Source organism: Jaculus jaculus, chromosome 5, assembly GCF_020740685.1.
Source record: "Jaculus jaculus isolate mJacJac1 chromosome 5, mJacJac1.mat.Y.cur, whole genome shotgun sequence".
Lineage (NCBI taxonomy): Eukaryota > Metazoa > Chordata > Mammalia > Rodentia > Dipodidae > Jaculus > Jaculus jaculus.
The window spans coordinates 117237889-117258106 of record NC_059106.1 but is presented as its reverse complement, the minus strand read 5'-3'; the positions used below and the strand labels follow the sequence as shown (position 1 = coordinate 117258106).

The 20218-nt window shown below is 37.5% G+C and overlaps 1 protein-coding gene across 2 annotated transcripts in view; it reads right to left on the bottom strand.

The window, feature by feature from the left end:
• Positions 1-581: 581 nt before the first annotated feature.
• Positions 582-20218, bottom strand: part of Smc6 (structural maintenance of chromosomes 6) — an 85145-nt gene continuing 65508 nt past the window's right edge. For both annotated transcript variants that reach the window (XM_004663785.2, XM_045149990.1), the window contains 5 exons: positions 17425-17550; positions 13624-13729; positions 4590-4742; positions 2033-2130; positions 582-1098 (listed from right to left, as the gene is read on the bottom strand). In XM_004663785.2, the coding sequence (XP_004663842.1) occupies positions 984-1098; positions 2033-2130; positions 4590-4742; positions 13624-13729; positions 17425-17550 (598 nt within the window). In that variant the 3' untranslated portion in view covers positions 582-983. The remainder of the gene's footprint in view (positions 1099-2032; positions 2131-4589; positions 4743-13623; positions 13730-17424; positions 17551-20218) is intronic.

The following is a 20218-nucleotide window of genomic DNA, read 5'->3' as shown; positions in this document are numbered from 1 at the left end:
TCAACTTTTGGTTTACACAACCATTGGCCACATTCCTTCCACCTTGGTTTGCCTGGATTTTGGCCCAAGTATCTAGACTGCAAACTAGGAGTTTTCACTTTTTTGGTTTTGCAGTGTGAACCTACGCTCTTATGAATGCTAGGCAAGCTATGACTGTGCTGTATTATCTGTATCACGATCCCTCATTTTCAGTTTTTGAGTCAAGGTGTCACTAAATTGCCCAGGCTACCATTACTCAGTTCTGATGCTGGTCACAAAGGCAGTTAGAGGACTAATGAAAAAGCCCCTTCAGAGCTGGCAGTGCTTTCATACTGCTGACATGTCTGGTAAACAGCTGGCTACTCAAGTTTGATGGAATGTAACAATTAAAACTTACAGCCCAAATCTACAGTGTACTCCTAAAGTTAAAAACTACCAGGAAGCAGAGATTTTGCCCAATATATTCTTAGTTTTATGTAAGTCTCTAATTAATAAAAAAGACAGTAAGCCCACACTATTGCACTCCCACCCCTAATGAGAAATTCTTCCCTTCATCCACATTTTTAAAATATAGAATGTAACAATCTGGAAAAGCAAAATAATCAGGTACTCAAATTTTTATTTTAATTCTTATAAAATACTATAGAAATAAACCCAAACTAAACACATATGTACATGTGCATATGTACAAAATTTCACTCTTGAAAAATCTATAAAAAGTAGATGGTAAAAACACACAAACAAATAACACAAAAAATTTCCAAAACAAACACAAAATATTTAAAACCAGTATTATGAAATTTGTTTGCACAAAGGGAAGCAAGAGTAGTTTTGAACTGCTGGTTACAGCTGGTTTTCTAAGCTTACTTACATAGTTTATGGCAGTCAGAGTAAATGACTTTCTTTATCTTAGATTATCTTCAGTATCATTTTATTTCAAACAGTCCAGAATATTATTTTCCCCACACAAATCTTTCAACATGAGAAAAGGGTGTATTATAGCATCAACTTGGGTTGTCATCTTCCTCTTGGGTCACAGGTCGGAAAGGCAATATGCTTTGCCCTCTTTCAGGATCAGACATTCGAAGAATTCGAATTAATTTGCTTGAAGGAAGTGAACTACAGAAAGCAAAATTCATTACTCAAATTATCAATAAAATCTTTACCTACTAAAGTGCTTACCTGGTATATTAAGGCCCTTAAAAGCTATTATTACTGTATACAAATATAAGTCTGAATGGCTTTTATCAGCTGACAGTTAAGATGTCTAATATCAAGAATTCTAAAGCCGGGCATGGTGGTGCACGCCTTTAATCCCAGCACTCGGGAGGCAGAGGTAGGAGGACCGCCATGAGTTCGAGGCCACCCTGAGACTACACAGTGAGTTCCAGGTCAGCCTGGGCTAAAGAGAAACCCTACCTTGAAAACAAAACATAAAAAAGATAAAATCCCTGTGTGATCAAAGGACCACTTAAGAGACAAAATATCAAGTCTAAATGACACAGTGCTTGACAAACTGTAGATAGCCAGTAAATGCTTATAGCAGAACACAGCATGTGACAGGTATGTTTGTAAATAATCAAGAACAGAGCCAAGACTAGGGAAATTATGAACTATTTCTTTGTCTTACACAGAACTATGAAATCAGTGTGTATTAGTTAATCACAAAAGAATAGACTCAAGCTGGGCATGGTAGTGCAAGCCTTAAATCCCAGCAGAGGAAGAAGGTTCACCGTGAGTTTGAGGCCACCCTGAGACTACAATAGTGAATTCCAGGTCAGCCTAGGCTAGAGTGAGACCCTACCTTGAAACCCCCCCCCCCAAAAAAAGAAAAATAGATTCAAAATATAAATACAAACATGTAAATAATTCCATTCTGGTCAACACAGAAAAGGAGAAGTCTTATTAAATCTCTTGAGCACAATAGCTCATTTCCCCCTTTCACCCCACTCATTATTTCTACATTTGCATTTCAAAAATAAGGCCACAGAAGATTTCTTTCTCCACTTATTATGCTGTGTGTGTGTCTTCACAGAAAGTTTTAAGATGTTACCTCATGCTTTGAGGGGTAAGCAAGATGAATTGTCTGAAACGCTGGGAATCTGCCATCTTAAGTATCATGTCCATTGCAATTCTCCTATTAACCATATCCTAAAAAACAAAGGTAAAAGTTAGAATTGCTCTGGAATCAGTTGTACTTCAGTAAACACAGCATTATCCAGGTTGATACAAACTCCTGGATTTTTATCCACTACTTTGTGTACAATGCCAAGTAATTCATCTATGGAAAGATAATATCAGAAGCTACTAGGAAAGAAAGTAGCTGAATAAATATATCTTTCAAGTAATTTCTATAGTCTAACTATTTATATTATAGCACCTCTCCCTCAAATACAAAGAGCTATTAAAACAATCAGAAAATGCAGAGATAGTTCAACTGTGAAGACAGTGATCTGTTTAGTACAATAATGGTTCATTAATCAGGGTAATGATAAAAATACACACTTTCAAACTTATCAAGCTACTCAAGTTGTCCTTAATAATTAAAGCACATTTAATAAAAAGGTCAGTCACAAGGGGGTTTCATGAAGGTGATGTCCAAGTATTGAAAGATAAGCAGAGTTTGATACTTAATGAGAAACAACACACTAGACAGAGGAGTTGTGCTTATATATAACAAGTATCTTACTATAGCTTGAAAGGTAATAAATACTACATCATGAAGGTCTCAAACTTATTTTGCAGGATTAAATATTCATCCCTTATATATAGCCAGTGAGGGGCGATAAATAGAAGTGAGCTAATTCGGCTGTATTTTAGAAATATAAACTTTCCAAAAATGGTGAAGAATATGCCACAGAAGCAGCAAGATGCAAGCCTGGAGTCTAACCAAAAGACCACTACAGCAGGTGAGAAGAACAAAGGGACCAGAGATAGAGAGCCACAGTGAGAAAGCAGAAAGAAAGAAAATCAAGAGAGGCAGAAAAGTGGTCAGAGTGCATATTAAGTGAAAACAATCATATACATCATAGTTTTGTTTGTTGTTGCTTTCTGAGGCAGGATTTCACTCTTGTTTAGAACTGGAACTCATTCTGTAGCCTAAAATAGACTCAGAACTAATAATGATCCTTCTACTCTAGCCTCCTGAGTGCTGGGATTAAAGAGGCCCGGCCTAAATCACAGCTTTTAAAGCTAAGTGGCTACACAAATTGTTACGAATAAGATAAGAAATTCAGGACAAGAAAAATGCTTTGAAAGGAAGATGTATTCAATTTCAGACACAGAGCTTGACATGCTGGCTGGACACCAGATGGTCTAATGGGTAGTGGAACACAAAGGATCAGATTACACGAAAGATGTTAGGATAAAGACCTCAATCTGGAAGGTATTCCAAGGCAAGTAGTTGCTTTGAGGAGTATATGTATATGTAGAGAGAGGTAGAGTATCACAGGAAGAAAAATCAGCATAGCCTAAGAAACAAGCAAAAGAAGACAATAAAAACCTCAAATATTTAATACAGAATTGGGTAACACATTCTGACAGACTGAAGAGAAAAGCATGCACGCAGGCATGCAGAAGCGAAGTATAGATGCTGAGAAGACAACACATTCCAAGCTTGGGAAGATAGGCCTTTGGTGCCAATACTCCAAAAAAGAACAAATGAAACAATATTCATTTATGACCTCTGCTAAATAAGAATTGCTAAAGTCACAAAGCCTAGATCCTGACTGTAGTGGAATGGGGCATGAAGCAGTAAAGAAAAAAGCATGTAAATGTCTGACCTCACTGTAACTCTATGAGGTAAGGAATATTAATACTGTCTTATAGATTAAAAGCAAAAATAAACAAAAGACCCTGAAACTACAAAAGGATGAAGAATTTGCCTAAGCCATTTGGGTAACTGGTAAGAGAGGACGTCTCAAAACTTCAGGTTTTTTAGCTTAAGCTCTTGGCACCTTTATTTTGTTCTTTCAAAAAGTGGGGGGGGGGGGGGGGCTGGGGAAATGGCTTAGCTGTTAAGGCATTTGCCTGCAAAGCCCAAGGACCCTGGTTCAATTCCCTAGGACCCAGGTAAGCACATGCATCTGGAGTTTGTCTGCAGTGGCTAGAGGCCCTGGTATGTCCATTCTCTCTCTCTCTCTCAAATAAATAAATATATATATGTATATTTATTTATTTATATATTATATTATATCATATATTATTTATATATTATGTGTGTGTGTGTGTGTGTGTGTGTGTGTGTGTGTGTGTGTGTGTGTGTGTGTGTGAAGGATGAGCCACGAGCAACTACAGTGAAGACTCTGTTGAGATGTAATGCTTCTGGTTGATGCAAGTGAGCTAGGGAAGAAGCTGAAGGGCAGACTGTCTAACAGTCAGGAAGACACACAGGAGAAGTGTAGATGCAGAGATCAGTCCTTGAAGGACTGCACTGTGGCCAGGGAGAGAAATGAAGCTCTAGGGTCTTCCTTACCACTCTGCCATCTCAGACTGAAGGGGTAAGGTAGGATGTTTCTTGTTATGGGGAAACAAAACAGAAACTTGTTCTCATTCAAAATATATGTTTCAAACAAACAAATTAAAATGAGAGAACTTAAAATTAAAGATACCATGTAGACATCAAATTCATCCAGGCATCTGAAAGGTGATTCCGCAATGGACCACAGAGAAAGAATGAAGCACACAGTGGAGAAAGAACGTTCACCACCAGACAGGGCTCGCATGTCATTGAAGGAAGCTTTATTTCCCTCTCCAGGCTGAACCTAAAAGAGTCATCAGAAGGAACAGATTAATAGGAAGGGAAGGGGTCAAAAATAAAATCACTTGATAGTATCCAAGAATCTATCTCCGAATGTTTTATAGTAAACAACAAGTTGCCCAATGGTGTTTTTGTTTCACTTCAAAAGAATCAAACACCTTTTCTCCCACAGCTATACTTAAAATACCAAAATTCCAAAGCCGTAATAATCAGGTACCAATGTAAAAACAACCATTATTTTTCCAATTAAGGTATTTAAAGTATTCCTTCTGTTTCATAGATCTGCTGTTCCTTAAACACATCCAGAATCCCTCCCTAGGAAGGAGTTCTCCTTTCCTAAGATTCCTGGAAGGATTAAACTAACCAGTTATTGTGGCTGGTTAAGCTCAGCCCCCATTCTGAACCTACAAAAGACTCCAATCTGGGTCTCCTAGGTGGACTTTACTTTAGTCCTGCCTTTTTTTTTTTTTTTTTTTTTTTTTTTTAGCAGGAGGACTCTATACTCTTCCTTCTTTAGGGTCTATTTATAATCTAATAAAACCTATAAACTTAAAAAGAAATAGGAGAAATGGCTCAATAGTTAAAGACACTAAAGCCTGACAGCCTGGGTCTGATTCCTAAGTACCCAGGTAAAGCCAGATGCACAAGGTGGGTAAATGTGTTTGAAATTCATTTGTAGCAGCAGGAGGCCCTGGTATACCCATTTTTTCTCTCTCTCTCCTCTCCTCTGTATTTCTCTTAAATATTAGAAAAAAATGAATTAATCCTGAAAATGTCATCGTCTTACACATTTAAGTGCTGGAATAATTTTTCGTTACTTAAATTGCAGTGACATCTAGTGGCTAAAGAGCTTTAAAAGAAATTACTGAGTATCAACATAGGACCACTTGGCCAAAGAATAGATTGGTGGACACAATAAAAAAATCAACTAATGACATTCAAAAAAAATATCTTTTGCACCATTTTCTTAAAAAAAAAACATAAAGGAAAATTAGAAGGAGTCCAGTTCATTTTGACAAAATTCCAGACACACATTTATCAAGCTAGGTGAAAGAACAACAAAGCATCAGCCTCACATCAATGTAGAGACAGGCTGCTTAGAACAAATGTGTTTATTGACTAACTTTCCAAGAGGCTTTACAATTGAATTTAAATATATTCTGAGTATCTTTTTTCCTAAACTGTGGAGACAGCTCCATGAGCTGCTGAGAACATAATGCTTATTCTGTGGAAGTAGGATAGAATGTTCTGTAGAAGTCTGATAAATCCAACTGATCTTTGTACTGTTTAGCTCCTTTATTTATTTTCTATTGGATGATTGGTCCATTGATGATAGTGGGGTATTAAAATCTCCAACTATTTTTGTACTGAGTTACTTCTGCTTTACTATCTAATAGATTTTGCATTTAAAAAAATGGTGCACCTGTGTTTGGTGGATATTAGTTTCTGATTGTAATAACCTCTTGTTGGATTGTTCTCTTACTGAGTATGAAGTGCTCTTCTTCATCTCTTTTGACTGCTTTTGGTCCACATTATTAGGTATCAGAAAAACACAAAATGATACTATAATGATACCACCTCATCCTAAATGACTACTACCAAAGGGAAAAAAAAGTATTAAATAGACTAGTGAGCAAGGATGTGCACAAAAAAGAAGGCATTCTCTTCTTTCACAAGCAGGGTTGTTTTATATGTAAATTGTTTTGGGGGGGAAAGACATATATGTGTAGTTTGTATATGATTTGGAGGCTAGAGGTTGACATCAGGTTTCTCCCTAGATATTCTCCGACTTATTTACAGAGACAATGACTTTCACTTGAGCCCAGAGCTCTTTGATTCAGCCAATCTAGGTAGCCAGCTTGCCCTGGGGATCTCCTAGCTCCTGCACTGACATTCCAGGAGGCTGCCAAACCCCACCCCAACTCTGGTCCTCATGCTTGCAAGTGCTTTATCTGCTGAATCATCTTCTGAGCTCAAGATGAGGGTGTATACATGTGTGTGTAAGTGGAATGCAGCTGTTGATGCCAACAGTCTTCCTCAACCACTCTCTATCTTTACTAAGGCAGGTTTTTCTGCTTTGGGCCCACAGATTTAGCTAGTCTAGACAGCTTGGGATCTCCAATATATGTGAGTGCTGAGTGCTGAGATCACAGGTGGGCCAGCATTTACATAGGTGCTAGGGATCCAAACTCTGGTCATAATGCTTGTACACTATCTACCAAACCATCTCCCTAGCCCCATTGATCAAATTTTAATCATTTTCTATACTTACTGTGACATAAAGGGTCAAGGTTAGCAATTCATTTTACCAAAAAGATACTCAGCAGTTTGAATTTAATATGGTTTGTGAGGTGACCAATCTTTCCCATAGGCTTGCAGAGTCTGTCCTTAATTAGGAAGTCATATATATGCGGACTGCTTTGGCCAGTTGTTTCATTGCCACTGGCCAATTGCTTTCTCTTCTGTACCTTCTGCTTTCATATCAATGATGACATCTTTTCTTGTAAATTCTTCTTGTAATTCCTAACTGGCTTTGCTTCTCCTAGCTTTCCGAGATAAAGCTCCAGGTCCCCCATAAGCCCGACAAAGTGATGCAAGCACGCAATTGCCACCCACGCACACAAGGGGCATGCAAGTCTGGAATTTATTCACAGTGGCTGAAGGCCCTGGCCTACACACTCTCTGTGTCTCTTTGCCCCCCCCCCCCAACTCCCTCTCTCAAAATTAAAAAAACAAAACTAAACTAAGATTATTAATGCTAAGTCTACCTTTCCCTTACACACATACAGAGCTACAAATGCCCATCTGAAAAATCCTATGTGAGGGGGGGATGGAGAATATTACCATGGGATGTTTTTTATACTCATGGAAGTTGTTAATAAAAAAAAAATTGAAAAGAAAGAAAAACCTATGTGATTATCTCCTGTAAGTTTTAGTATGTTTTATTTTGATTGTTGCTAAATTCAAAATTATCTTCTAATTCCTATGAAATTTCTTTTGAACTATATATCATTTAACAATGTTCTGCATAATTTTATAAACCTGCTAAATTTTAGGGTACATTTTTGATTTTTCCTGTTTTTACTACATTTTGTAATCAATATATAATTTCACTTCTAATCTACTGAAATTTATTTAGATTATAGTGAAGAGATGATCCTTAGTGCATGTACACTGTTTGAATCTGTGGTAGTTTAGTATAGTGTTTTACATTTATCCCAAGTTGTTGAATGTGATAAATAATACATTTTAATCTTCTATACCTTTACTCCAGACATGTGAACCACCCTGTGCACATGTCACCTTATGCATCTGGCTTATGTGGGTTTTTGGTCACTGAACCTGTGTCCATATCTTTGCAGGCTGCTGAGCCATCTCTCCAGGCCAGTATTGTTTTACATTGCCAAAACAGTTTTATATTTATTAATCTGTTTACTATCTGCAGTAATCTTTTTCTGTGACAGTTCTTTGTTTCCATTTGTTAGCATTCTTCTTTCACCTAAAGACTTTTTTTTTTTTTTTTTTTAGAATTTTCATGGACCAAGTATACTGAAGAATAAGTAGCAGCTCTTCTGAAAACTTAAGATGTAGTCTCATCTTCATTTTTTGGAGACAGCTTTGCTATAGTTACGGAATTCTGGTGGCAGTCTTTTTGTCATTCCTTTAGTACTTTCAAGTTTGCCAAATGAAGCCAACCTTCCACAATTTCTTTTAAGCAGTCAGCCCTAAGTTAAGTGTGGTGATGTATGCTTGTAGTACCAGCTACCCATTCAGAAGGCTGCTCACTTTAGATATTTCTTTTAGACTTATTTGAGTTGTGCTAAATTTAACTTCTGTTGTGTCCAGCTGGCTGTTAATGGATTTTCTCAATTTCATGGTCTACATTTTCCAGGAGACTTTAACACATTTTGATAAACCTAATTGTGCTAAAAACTCTGCATTTTCCTTATAGCTAACTAATACTTTTTTAAAAAAAAATATTATTTTTGTCTATTTATTTGAGATTTATAGAGAGGCAGACAGATTGGGGGGGGTGGAGAGAAAAGGCACACCAGGGCCTCCAGCCACTGCAAACGAACTCCAGATGCATGTGCCACCTTGTACATCTACTTATGTGGATCCTGGGGATTTGAACTTGGGTTATTTGGCTACACAAGTACCTTAACTGCTAAGCCATCTCTCCAGTCCAACTAACACTTCTTTTTTAAAAAGTCAGATGTGATTAAAATGCCACACTACCACCTCTTGTAATCACCATCTGTGAGTCTGGCTCTATTTCCTACTTTTAAAGTTACCAGTCACATATCCATGCTTCATATGCCCTGATAATATAGCCTTGATACATAAATGAAATACAAATATTTAAAATGTACAATTTGATTATGTTTTAGGAAATGTGCTCAATTATAAAATCATAACACAAGATACAGAATATATATATATATATATATATATATATATATATCATTTCTAAAAAAGTATCCTTGATCTTTTTTAAATATTTATTTCAGAGAGGGGGGGCAGATATATATATAGAGAGAATGGATGCACCAGAGTGTTTAGCCACAGTAAACGAATGACAGATGCATGCGCCATCCTGTGCATCTAGCTTACATGGGTACTGGCAGATGTATGTGCCAACCTGTGCATCCAGCTTACATGGGTACCGGGGAATTGAACCTGGGTCCTTTGGCTTTGCAGATAAATGCCTTAACTGCTAAGCCATCTCTCCAGCCCCCTTGGTCTCTTTTGTAATCTCCCTTCCATGGATCTGGATGTTGCTACAACACTATCTTAACTGTCTTTATTCTTTTAAGCTTCATACAAACTATGGAAGTCAGTTAATTTAAGTCCTCCAATACTGTTCTTCCTTTTCTGATATATTGACTATTTTAGGTCCTTCGTATTTCCACATAAATTTTAGAATCAAGGTCTGGAGAGATGGCTCAACAATTAAAGGTGCTTGCTTGATTCTTCAGTACATATGTAAAACTAGATGCACTAAGTAGACGATGCATCTGGAGTTTGTTTGCAATGGCAGCAGACTATGGAGCACCCATTCTCACTCATACTGACTGCTTCTCTTTCTTTCTCTCTCTCTCGCTCTCTCTCTCAAGTAAATAAATAACAATATTTTTTAAAAAAAAGTTTTATGGGGCTGGAGAGATGGCTTAGCAGTTAAGCGTTTGCCTGAAGCCTAAGGACCCCGGTTCGAGGCTCGGTTCCCCAGGTCCCACGTTAGCCAGATGCATAAGGGGGTGCATGCGTCTGGAGTTCGTTTGCAGAGGCTAGGAGCCCTGGCGCGCCCATTGTCTCTCTCTCCCTCTATCTGTCTTTCTCTCTGTGTCTGTCGCTCTCAAATAAATAAATAAAAATTAAAAAAAAAAAGTTTTAGGACCAGCTCACCAATTTGTACAAAAAAAAAAAAAAAAGCCTGCTGGTATTTTGATGGAAAATGGAAATTGTGTTGAATTTACGGATGATTTAAAAATTACAATTTTAGCCCAGTGTGATGTGGTGCAAGCCTTTAATCCCAGCACTTGGGAGGCAGAGGTAGGAAGATCACTGTGAGTTCAAAGCCACCCTAAGACTACAGAGTGTATATCAGTTCAGCCTGAGACTTTACCTTGTAAAACCAAAATAAATAAATAAATAAATAAACCTTAATGGGGGGGGGGGCGCTGGAGAGATGGCTTAGCAGATAAGAGCTTGCCTGTGAAGTCTAAGGACCCAAGTTCAATTCCCCAGTACCCACATAAGCCAGATGCACAAGGTGGTACATATGTCTGGAGTTTGTTCACAGTGGATGGAAGCCCTGGTGTGCCTATTCTCTCTGCTTCTTCTTCTCTCTCTCAAATAAATAAATAAAACATATTTTTAAAAATTTTTTGGTTATTTTTATTTGAGAGTATAAAATATATATATACATTTTAATTTTTATTTATTTATTTATTTGAGAGTGACAGACACAGAGAGAAAGACAGATAGAGGGAGAGAGAGAGAATGGGCGCGCCAGGGCTTCCAGCCTCTGCAAACGAACTCCAGATGCATGCACCCCCTTGTGCATCTGGCTAACGTGGGACCTGGGGAACCGAGCCTCGAACCCGGGTCCTTAGGCTTCACAGGCAAGCGCTTAACCACTAAGCCATCTCTCCATCCCAAAATATATTTTTTAATTTATTTTTATTTAATTATTTGAGAGTGACAGACAAAGAGAGAAAGAGGCAGAGAGAGAGGAGAGAGAGAGGAGAGTGGGCGCGCCAAGGCTTCTAGCATTGCAAACAAACTCCAGACACGTGTGCCCCCTTGTGCATCTGGCTAACCTGGGGAATTGAGTCTTAAACCGGGGTCTTAGGCTTCACAGGCAAGCACTTAACTGCTAAGCCATCTCTCCAGCCCATAAAATATATTTTTAAAATCCTTAATAATACTGAGTTTCTTGATCCATGAAAACCTTTATATTTCTCATCTAGGTTTTTAATTTCTTGATGTTTTTAGTTTTTCGTGTGTGGGTCTTACAAACTTTGTGTCAGATTGTGTCAAATTTCTAACTACTTTTACATCTTTATGCTATAATTAAGGCTATTTTTAAAATTTCATTTCTGACTATATATAAAAATATAATTCATTTTTGCATACTGCCTGTGCTTGAAATTTGGCTACCCCTGCACACACGTCTTTTAGTAGCTTGTTATAAAAAATTACTTTTTTATTGCTGGGTGTGGTGGTTCATGCCTTTAATCCCAGCACTTGGGAGGCAGAAGTAGGAGGATAGCAGTGAGTCTGAGGCCACCGTGAGATGACATAGTGAATTCTAGATCAGCCAGGGCTAGGGCGAGACCCTACCTTGAAAAACAAAACAAAACAAAAGAATTGCTTATTTTCTATAGATAATCATGTATTGTGAATAAAAATAATCTTACTGTCTTTTCATTCTTGATTTTTTTTTTTTTTTTTTTGGTGCAGCTAGGATCACTAGTTCAGTGCTGAATAGAAATGGTGACCATTGACATGCTTTCCTGGTTCCTGATTATAGGGGTATACACTCAATCCTTTTTTTACTTTATGTTTAATATTTTGTAAAGAAATGTATGTTAGTTAGAAGTAAATTTAAAAAATTAAAAGAGAATCTTGGTGGCTGAGATGGCTCAATGACTACACGTGCCTGTACAGCCTGTCTGATAGAGTTTGATGTCCTAATGCCCACCTAAGCACAAAGTGGTACATGCATCCCGAGTTTGCAGGCAGTGGCCAAAGGCCCTGGTGCACCCATTCTCCCCCTCCTCCTCTGTCAAATAAATATGTAAGAATATTTTTCCCAGGGCATGGTGGCATATACCTTTAATCCCAGCACTCAGGAGGCAGAGATAGGAGGATCACTGTGAGTTCAAGGTCAGATTAAGACTACATAGTGAATTCCAGCTCAGCCTAGGCTAGAGAGACCCTACCTTGAAAAGCAAAACAAAACAAATTTTACATAGAATTTTTGTAATTTTCTTGAACTTATAGTAAAAACAATGGGTTATCATCAGGCCATACCAACACCCAACCACAATTTCTCCCAGTACTTTCAAATCTGTACCTTTAATGACTGAGTCTCAAAAATATATAGTAGGCAATATCTGTATCACACCTTCCAAGGCTCAGAGTCTAATGTGGAAGAGCTGGCGGAAAGAATGTAGGAGCCAACGAATGGCAGGACTCCATACATCATCCCTCCAGACACAAAATGGCCTGGATATCCATGGCCTCACAGTGCCTGACACTACCTGCATAAGACCATCATAAGAGGAGGAAAAGATCAAGATATCAAAAGTAAAAGAGAGACTGTCTGAGATGCGGAGGGGGTATGATGGAGAGTGAAGTTTTAGAGGGTAAGAGGGGGGAGGGAGGGCATTACCATGAGGTATTTTTTATAATCATGGAAGTTGTTAATAAAAAAATAATAAATAGTAGGTGAGAAGACGCTAAAATGATTTGCCAGTGGAAACAAACAGAAGATAAAAATTAGCTTCCTAATTTGGTTAAAATATAAAGGTTCTAAATGACAAAGGTATTCCAAACACCTAGTGTTATTCTACTTAACATTTATGCTAAGTATTAAAACAGAAATATGATACCAAGAATAGCAAGTGCACTAAAAATTTTGTCCATATTACTTAAAGTGAGTAGTTATTTTTGACATGTTTACACAATGTTTCATGTATATGCTTACACCAATCACTTTTAAAAAATATTATTTGAGAGAGAGAGAGATATAAAGAGTCATGGGCGGGGGGGGGGGGGGGATATATCAATGGGCAGGCCAGGGCCTGCTGGTACCGCAAATAAACTCCAGATGCATATGCCACTTTGTGCATCTGGTTTTATGTGGGCCGTCAGGCTTTGCAAACAAGTGCCTTTAACTGCTAAGCCACCTCTCTAGTCCCGCAATCACTTTTATAAATACAACTATGAATGCTTCCAGAGCCACAAAAATTACAATGGCACAAGTACCTTTACTTATTCGAAAGAGTCCAGTAGTAAATAATGTGAAGGCAATTAACTATGTTATGGGGCAGAACCTGCTTTTCCAAAATGTCAGTAAAACTATGGAATTTCCATAATGTTCTACAGAATATTATGCAAACATTTTAGAAGTAATCAGTGTAATAGAAAGTCAAGGCAAACATTTGCTACTGAAAAGAAAACTAGGCATCTTACAGAAAAAAAATATGGTTAAGATCAAGTCTGTGTTCAACACAAAAGCAAAGGCTATCTTTAATTGAGAAATAATTTTTACTCTTTTCTGAAAGATAATAGGGTAAAATTTATCACTGTTCAATCAAAGAAGGAAAAGCATCTAGTTGTCCCAGTGATTAACACACAAGAGTCAAGATACTTACGGATATAGTAAGAGTTTCTTTCTTGTGATCGAAATTCATTTTTCCACAATAGGCTCGCTGAGATAATAAGTTGTCAAAGTATAATTTGCAGCGTAAAGTCAAACACCTTCAAATAAAAAAATTCTATTAAACACATTAAAATGATGTAGAAATATCGTCAAGATGTCATAAACACCAAGAGCTATGTGCCAAGTTGACACTGGCTGTCTATTTAATAGGTAGGTGTTTTATTTATTTATTTGAGAGCAACAGACAGCGAAAGAGGCAGATAGAGAGAGGGAGAGAGAATGGGCACACCAGAGCTTCCAGCTACTGCAAATGAACTCCAGACTTGTGCACCCCCCTTGTGCATCTGACTAACGTGGGTCCTGGGGAGTTGAGCCTCGAACCGAGGTCCTCAGGCTTCACAGGCAAGCGCTTAACCACTAAGCCATCTCTCCAGCCCAATAGGTAGGTTTTAAGGTGACTTTTCTGCTTTTAAGATTTGTGCCCCAGATTTTAATGGTTCAGTTACTTATCTAAAATGAATGAAAACACTATCTGACATTTAATATCCCCCATTAGATCACTTTCTCCATATGAACGTATTAATCATGCAACTAAATTATATACTGTATTATTACACTATGTAAGACACAAATCTTGTTCTTAAAGAGATTGAGTCCTAGAAATATTAAGATAAAGATATAGACTGTTAGTTACTTGCCTCTCTCTTCCCAGATGCACAGCAACAAAAGGTGTAAAGGCAATTTGTTAATTATGATGCTCCCATAATGCCTTTTCATTGTTGGCAGAATACATGTGCCATCGTTGTTTGTCTACCTATTAGATAACCTTGCACTGTACTAACGAAGACCTTTCCATTCTTGCCTCAATTGTTTTATTTACTTTTCCATTAAAAGGAGACAGAGATTTTCATTGTGTCCACATCATTCATTATTTATTGTATGACTATTATGGCGATAACCAATTATTCTGACTGGATTTGAGGCCTGCTCTATAGGTGGGAGTTCATGGCTGGGTCCTCGTTAATTGTAATCTTCAGATTTCAAGCCAATTACTAAGTCCTTCTACTGACATTCTTTCTTTTTTAAGCATGTCTTGTTTTGGGTTTTTTTTTTTTCCTTTTTTTTTTTTTTTGGCATAACAACAAACTCACCTGTACCTTCCCTGCCCAGATCAAAAATCAGTTAACTTCTACATGGGACCCTGGTTCCTTTAAATGTGGAAGAGTATTTAAAAAATAAGGGATGGGTGATAAGTAACTAGCTATTTTTCTGAACTTCTTTGCTAACTAATGAGTTTAAGGCCCTTTACCTCACAGTAAGGATGAGTTTATGCCCTTCCCTAAACTGCATTAACTTAGTGATAAGTTACCTAAGCATCCCCACTTAACAGTGATAGCCAGTTTTCCTAAGCCGCCATAGCACTGCTAGATGGATCCTAGAATACAGACTTTTCTTTCTTTCAAAATCCATTCACAGGATGTCTCCCAGAGACATAAATCTGGAAGGTTATCCAGAGTAGAGAAGGAAATAATTCTAAAAAGCTGGTCAAGGCTTAGTGGCTAAAACACTTCCCTGTTAAGCTTAAGGATCCAGGCTGGATTCCCCAGAACCCACGTAAAGCCAGATGCACAAGGTGGCACAGATGTCTAGAGTTCATTTGCAGTGGTGCTCTAGCACACCCATTCTTCCTTTCTCTTTCTACCTATATCTCAAATAAATAATAACTAAAAAATAAAATAATTCTGGTCATTTTTATTCTTTGTCTGTGATTAGATAATCAATATAAAACACATCAGTGGTAAAGCTTCATATCAAGGTAATATACCAAAAAAGGCCACTCAAAAAAAAAAAACACATTAAAAATGCCAATTTCTGTGTAATAGAAAGAAAACTGGAAAATATGTATGTAGTAGTAGAAATTTTTCTAAATCCTCACCCCCCAAAATTAGGCAAAATATATGACATAATGGTTTTCTAACTGGGTATGAGATGGCATAGACAGTTCAAGTCAAAATGATCTCTGAAAGATGGGAAACAAATGGATGAGCCCTAGGAATTCCCTGAAATGGTCACTGATGAGGAGTAAAAGGCATAGAAACTGCATGGAACCTGGCTGCTTCTTATTTGAGGAGACAAGAATGAAGAGCTGGGGGAACCAAATACTAGAGGGAAAAATGACATAAAGGAAGGACACAGTGGATGTAGCAAAGTGCTACTTCAGTCTGGAGCTGAGTACTCAACAGTGCAAATATGACCCTGAGGAAAAAAACAATGAAAGGAGACAACCCACAGGAGCTCAGTGGAACCCATCAGTGCATGTTCTCATGGTCTGGAGGTGCAGTACCCAGGAGAGTGTGAGCCCATGACATAGTTTAAAAAAATAGCCCCCAAAGAACAACTATACTAGGCCCACTTGAAAAACCTCTAAAAGCAACAGCCTGTAAAGATAAACATTAATTCCTCTACAACCAAGGTTCTTTAAGTTTAAATGATATACTTAAAGACAATTTTAAGTGCTTCTAATTAAAAGATAAATATCCAAGTTGAGGGAGATGTCAGTTATCTTGGTTTGATCATTACATGTTATATACATGTATTAAAATGTCACACTGTATTCCAGAAATACACAAATTACATGTCAGTTATAAACAAACATATTATGAAAAACTTAACCACTGAAAACTAGGATATGAACAAACATATTTCTATTTATGACATTATCTAAATGTTTCCATATACAACAACTAGATATAGGTATATTTTATTTTTTGTTATAAAACTGGGGGTACAAAGATGATCAAAAAGTACATGCCAGGGCTGGAGAGATGGCTTAGTGGTTAAGCGCTTGCCTATGAAGCCTAAGGACCCCGGTTCGAGGCTCGGTTCCCCAGGTCCCACATTAGCCAGATGCACAAGGGGGTGCACGCATCTGGAGTTCGTTTGCAGAGGCTGGAAGCCCTGGCGCGCCCATTCTCTCTCTCTCCCTCTATCTGTCTTTCTCTCTGTGTCTGTCGCTCTCAAATAAATAAATAAATAAAAAATTTTAAAAAATAAAAAATAAATTAAAAAAAAAAGTACATGCCAGGTGTGATGGTATATGCCTTTAATCCCACTACATGGAAAGCAGAGGTAGGAGGATCACAGTGAGCTTGAGACTAGCCTGGGCTAGAGTGAGACCCTATCTCAAAAAAAAAAAAAAAAAGAAAGAAAGAAAGAAAGAAAGAAAAGAAAAGAAAAAAGCACATTACTGAGAAACTGCCTAGGGAAAACAGATGTAAGTGGAAAGACTGATTGCTCTAGAGTAAGATACATTAAGAGCTCTCACTCCCATCAACCTGTCCAATGGCTTGTTTCTGCCTCTTGTGGTACTAGATTTTTTTTAAGGGGGGGAGGCGCTATTTACCTTTGGGAGTATGCCATTGAAATTATGGTAAAGCAATTGAGACAATGCCTTAAAAGGCCTTCCAAAACTCATATATCCCTTAAATGCATTCAGTGTCCAAGACTGAAACAAGCTCTTTTAGAAGAACTGATTTCTAACTCAAAAAGCACCTAAGAGTTACCTAGCAAAGGACATTCAGCAGCATCCAGAAGCTGGAGAAGCAAGCTATGAAGGTTGCTTCAAGTCAGGATACTCTGATTAAGTTACAGAATTCTAAATACCAGTGTCAAACAAACAATGACAGTATCTGCTATGACTAAACTGAAAAAAATGCTAGACTTCATTATCGATACAGCATAATATGAAAACAAAAACTGTATTATGGGACAGAATTTCTTTAAATGTACTTACCTTCTAAATTGTTGATATGTTTTGTATCTATGGGTCATTATTTCTTCTAGTAATTTAATAAATCGTCTTAAAGTTCTTACTTTATTATCCAGATCAAGATAGGTTTCTCTTGCTTCTTGGTACTGCCTATTTTTATGAGTAAGATATTAAGTAAATACATATTGTATCATTTACAAATAAAAATAAAATTTCAAACATATATATATATATATATAAAGCTCCAGTCCAAACACACACACACACACACACACACACACACACACACATATATATGGCACGAGTCAAAACACATTCCATAATGAATGAGAGCTACAGAAGGAAAGGAATACTATACTAAATGGAAATGGACCAATTTCAAGTCTTAGAAAAAAACATAGAAAATATGTAAGCAAATGACCAAGGATTTTAGAGATTGATCACAATATCAGCAAATATACTTTCTAAAAGTGAAAGGGTCATACCAGAAGAAAGGTTTTTCCTAAGTGACAGATGCCAACAAGAGTTAAGAGAAATTCTGCATGAGAATGAAAATACTTAGTAGCAGAGGCCAGTAAGTTAAAAAGGAGACAAAAAGGGAAGAGAAAGGAAGGGAGGAGGGTACTTAACAGGATGATATTGTATATATGTAAGTACAGTGATTGTGATGGGAAGGTAATATGATGGAGAATGGAATTTCAAAGGGGAAAGTGGGGGGGGGGGGAATTAACATGGGATTTTTTTTATAATCATGGAAAATGCTAATAAAAATTTTTTAAAAAAAGAGTTAAGAGAAATAAGGTCAGCATAATATAAACTGATTTAAGATCACAGAGGCACAAAAGGCATGGCTACTCAGAAGTGTCATTAAAGAAGCCCACAGCCTGGCAAAGATCCTGAGGAAATATGTAAAGCAACCCTAGTCCAGGCTTCTAAAGCTACCTTCCTAGCCTCCTTCAAATAAAAAGTTCAGGAAAATCCAACTAATTAGAAAGTAGGTACCAAGTACAGCATATACATAAACACATTCACAAAAAAGATTAAAATGTACAACAAAACTTTCCTATTGTAAAATGTATTAAAATGACAGATACACAGACAATAAATTTACAATAAAAAAATCATAACCAGACAAAAGGAGGAAGTGAAGCAAGAACATGAGAATCCAAGGAGAAAAGGTGAAGTTGGATACTACACCACAAAGAGAAAAAAGAAGTAAACAAAATGAAAAGATGCACAGGCTAAATGAAAACACACACAAAAACACAGTGAGAAGGGTAAACAAAATGAAAAAAGAGGGCTGGAGAGATGGCTTAGCAGTTAAGCGCTTGCCTGTGAAGCCGAAGGACCCCGGTTCAAGGCTTGATTTCCCAAGACCCACGTTAGCCAGATTCACAAGGGGGCGCACACGTCTGGAGTTCGTTTGCAGTGGCTAGAAGCCCTGGCATGCCCACTCTGCTCTCTGTCTCTCTGCCTCTTTCTCTGTTTGTTGCTCTCAAATAAATAAATAAAAATAAAAATAAAGGGCTGGAGAGATGGCTTAATGGTTAAGCGCTTGCCTGTGAAGTCTAAGGACCCCAGTTCGAGGCTCGATTCTCCGGGACCCTCGTTTGCCAGATGCACAAGGGGGGGGCGCACACATCTGGAGTTCCTTTGCAGTGGCTGGAAGCCCTGGCGCACCCATTCTCACTCTCTCTCTCAATCTGCCTCTTTCTCTCTCTGTCACTCTCAAGTAAATAAATAAAAATGAACAAAAAAAAATTAAAAAAATAAATACATAAAATGAAAAAGAAAAAGCTATTAAAGGTTCGACAAAATCATAGGGGGCATAATACATAAAGAGGGAACACAGAATTGGGTATTTTTGACAAGTTACAGGAACTTTACAGACAAGTTTCATCAAAAACAAAACAAAACAAAACAAAACAAACAAAAACACAGCTGGGCATGGTGGCTCATGCCTTTAATCCCAGCCCTGGGAAAGCAAAAACCTAAATAAACAAATAATAAATAATAAATAAATAAATACTTCCCCTAGATAACCAGCCCTCTATAAGCTATTACTAAAAAAAAAAAAAAAAAAAAAAAATTAAGGCTACAGAGATGGCTTAGTGGTGAAAGCATTTGCCTACAAAGCTTGAGGACCCATGTTTGATCTCTCTCTCTCTCCAGAGTCCATGTAAAGCAGAAGCACAAAGGTGACACAGTACAAGGTTGTACATGCACACTAGGTGGCACAAGCATTTGGAGTTCCATTGCAGGGGCTGACATCCTGGGGTGCCAACTCTCTCTCTCCCCCCCCAAAAAAATTAATGAAACACTTCAGATACACTTCAAAACAGCCTTTTTAAAATTTATTTATTTTTTGTTTTTTTGAGGTAGGGTCTCACTCTAGCTCAAGCTGACCTGGAATTCATTATGTAGTCTCACCTGAGTTTATATAAAATGACTGATGCTCAGTTATTTATTGTGTTCTACCTTTTTCAGTAACAAAATATTATATTAAAACTCAACTGTCAACCAAAAGGAGATGGCTAAGCATTGTGAAATTACTTAAAAAAAAAAACAGGGGGCCAAGTGTGGTGGCACATGCCTTTAAGTCCCAGCATTCAGGAGGCAGAGGTAGGAGGATCGCTGTGAGTTCGAGGCCACCGTGAGATGACATAGTGAGCTACAGTGAGGCCAGATAAGCCTACCTCGAAAAAAAAAAAAAAAATGAGGATACAGTAGATACGGAAGACTAGTCATTAGACCTGTGTCATTAAAGGAAGCAATCTGGGGTTCAGTGGTTAGAGTTCCCAGTACCCATATAAAGCCA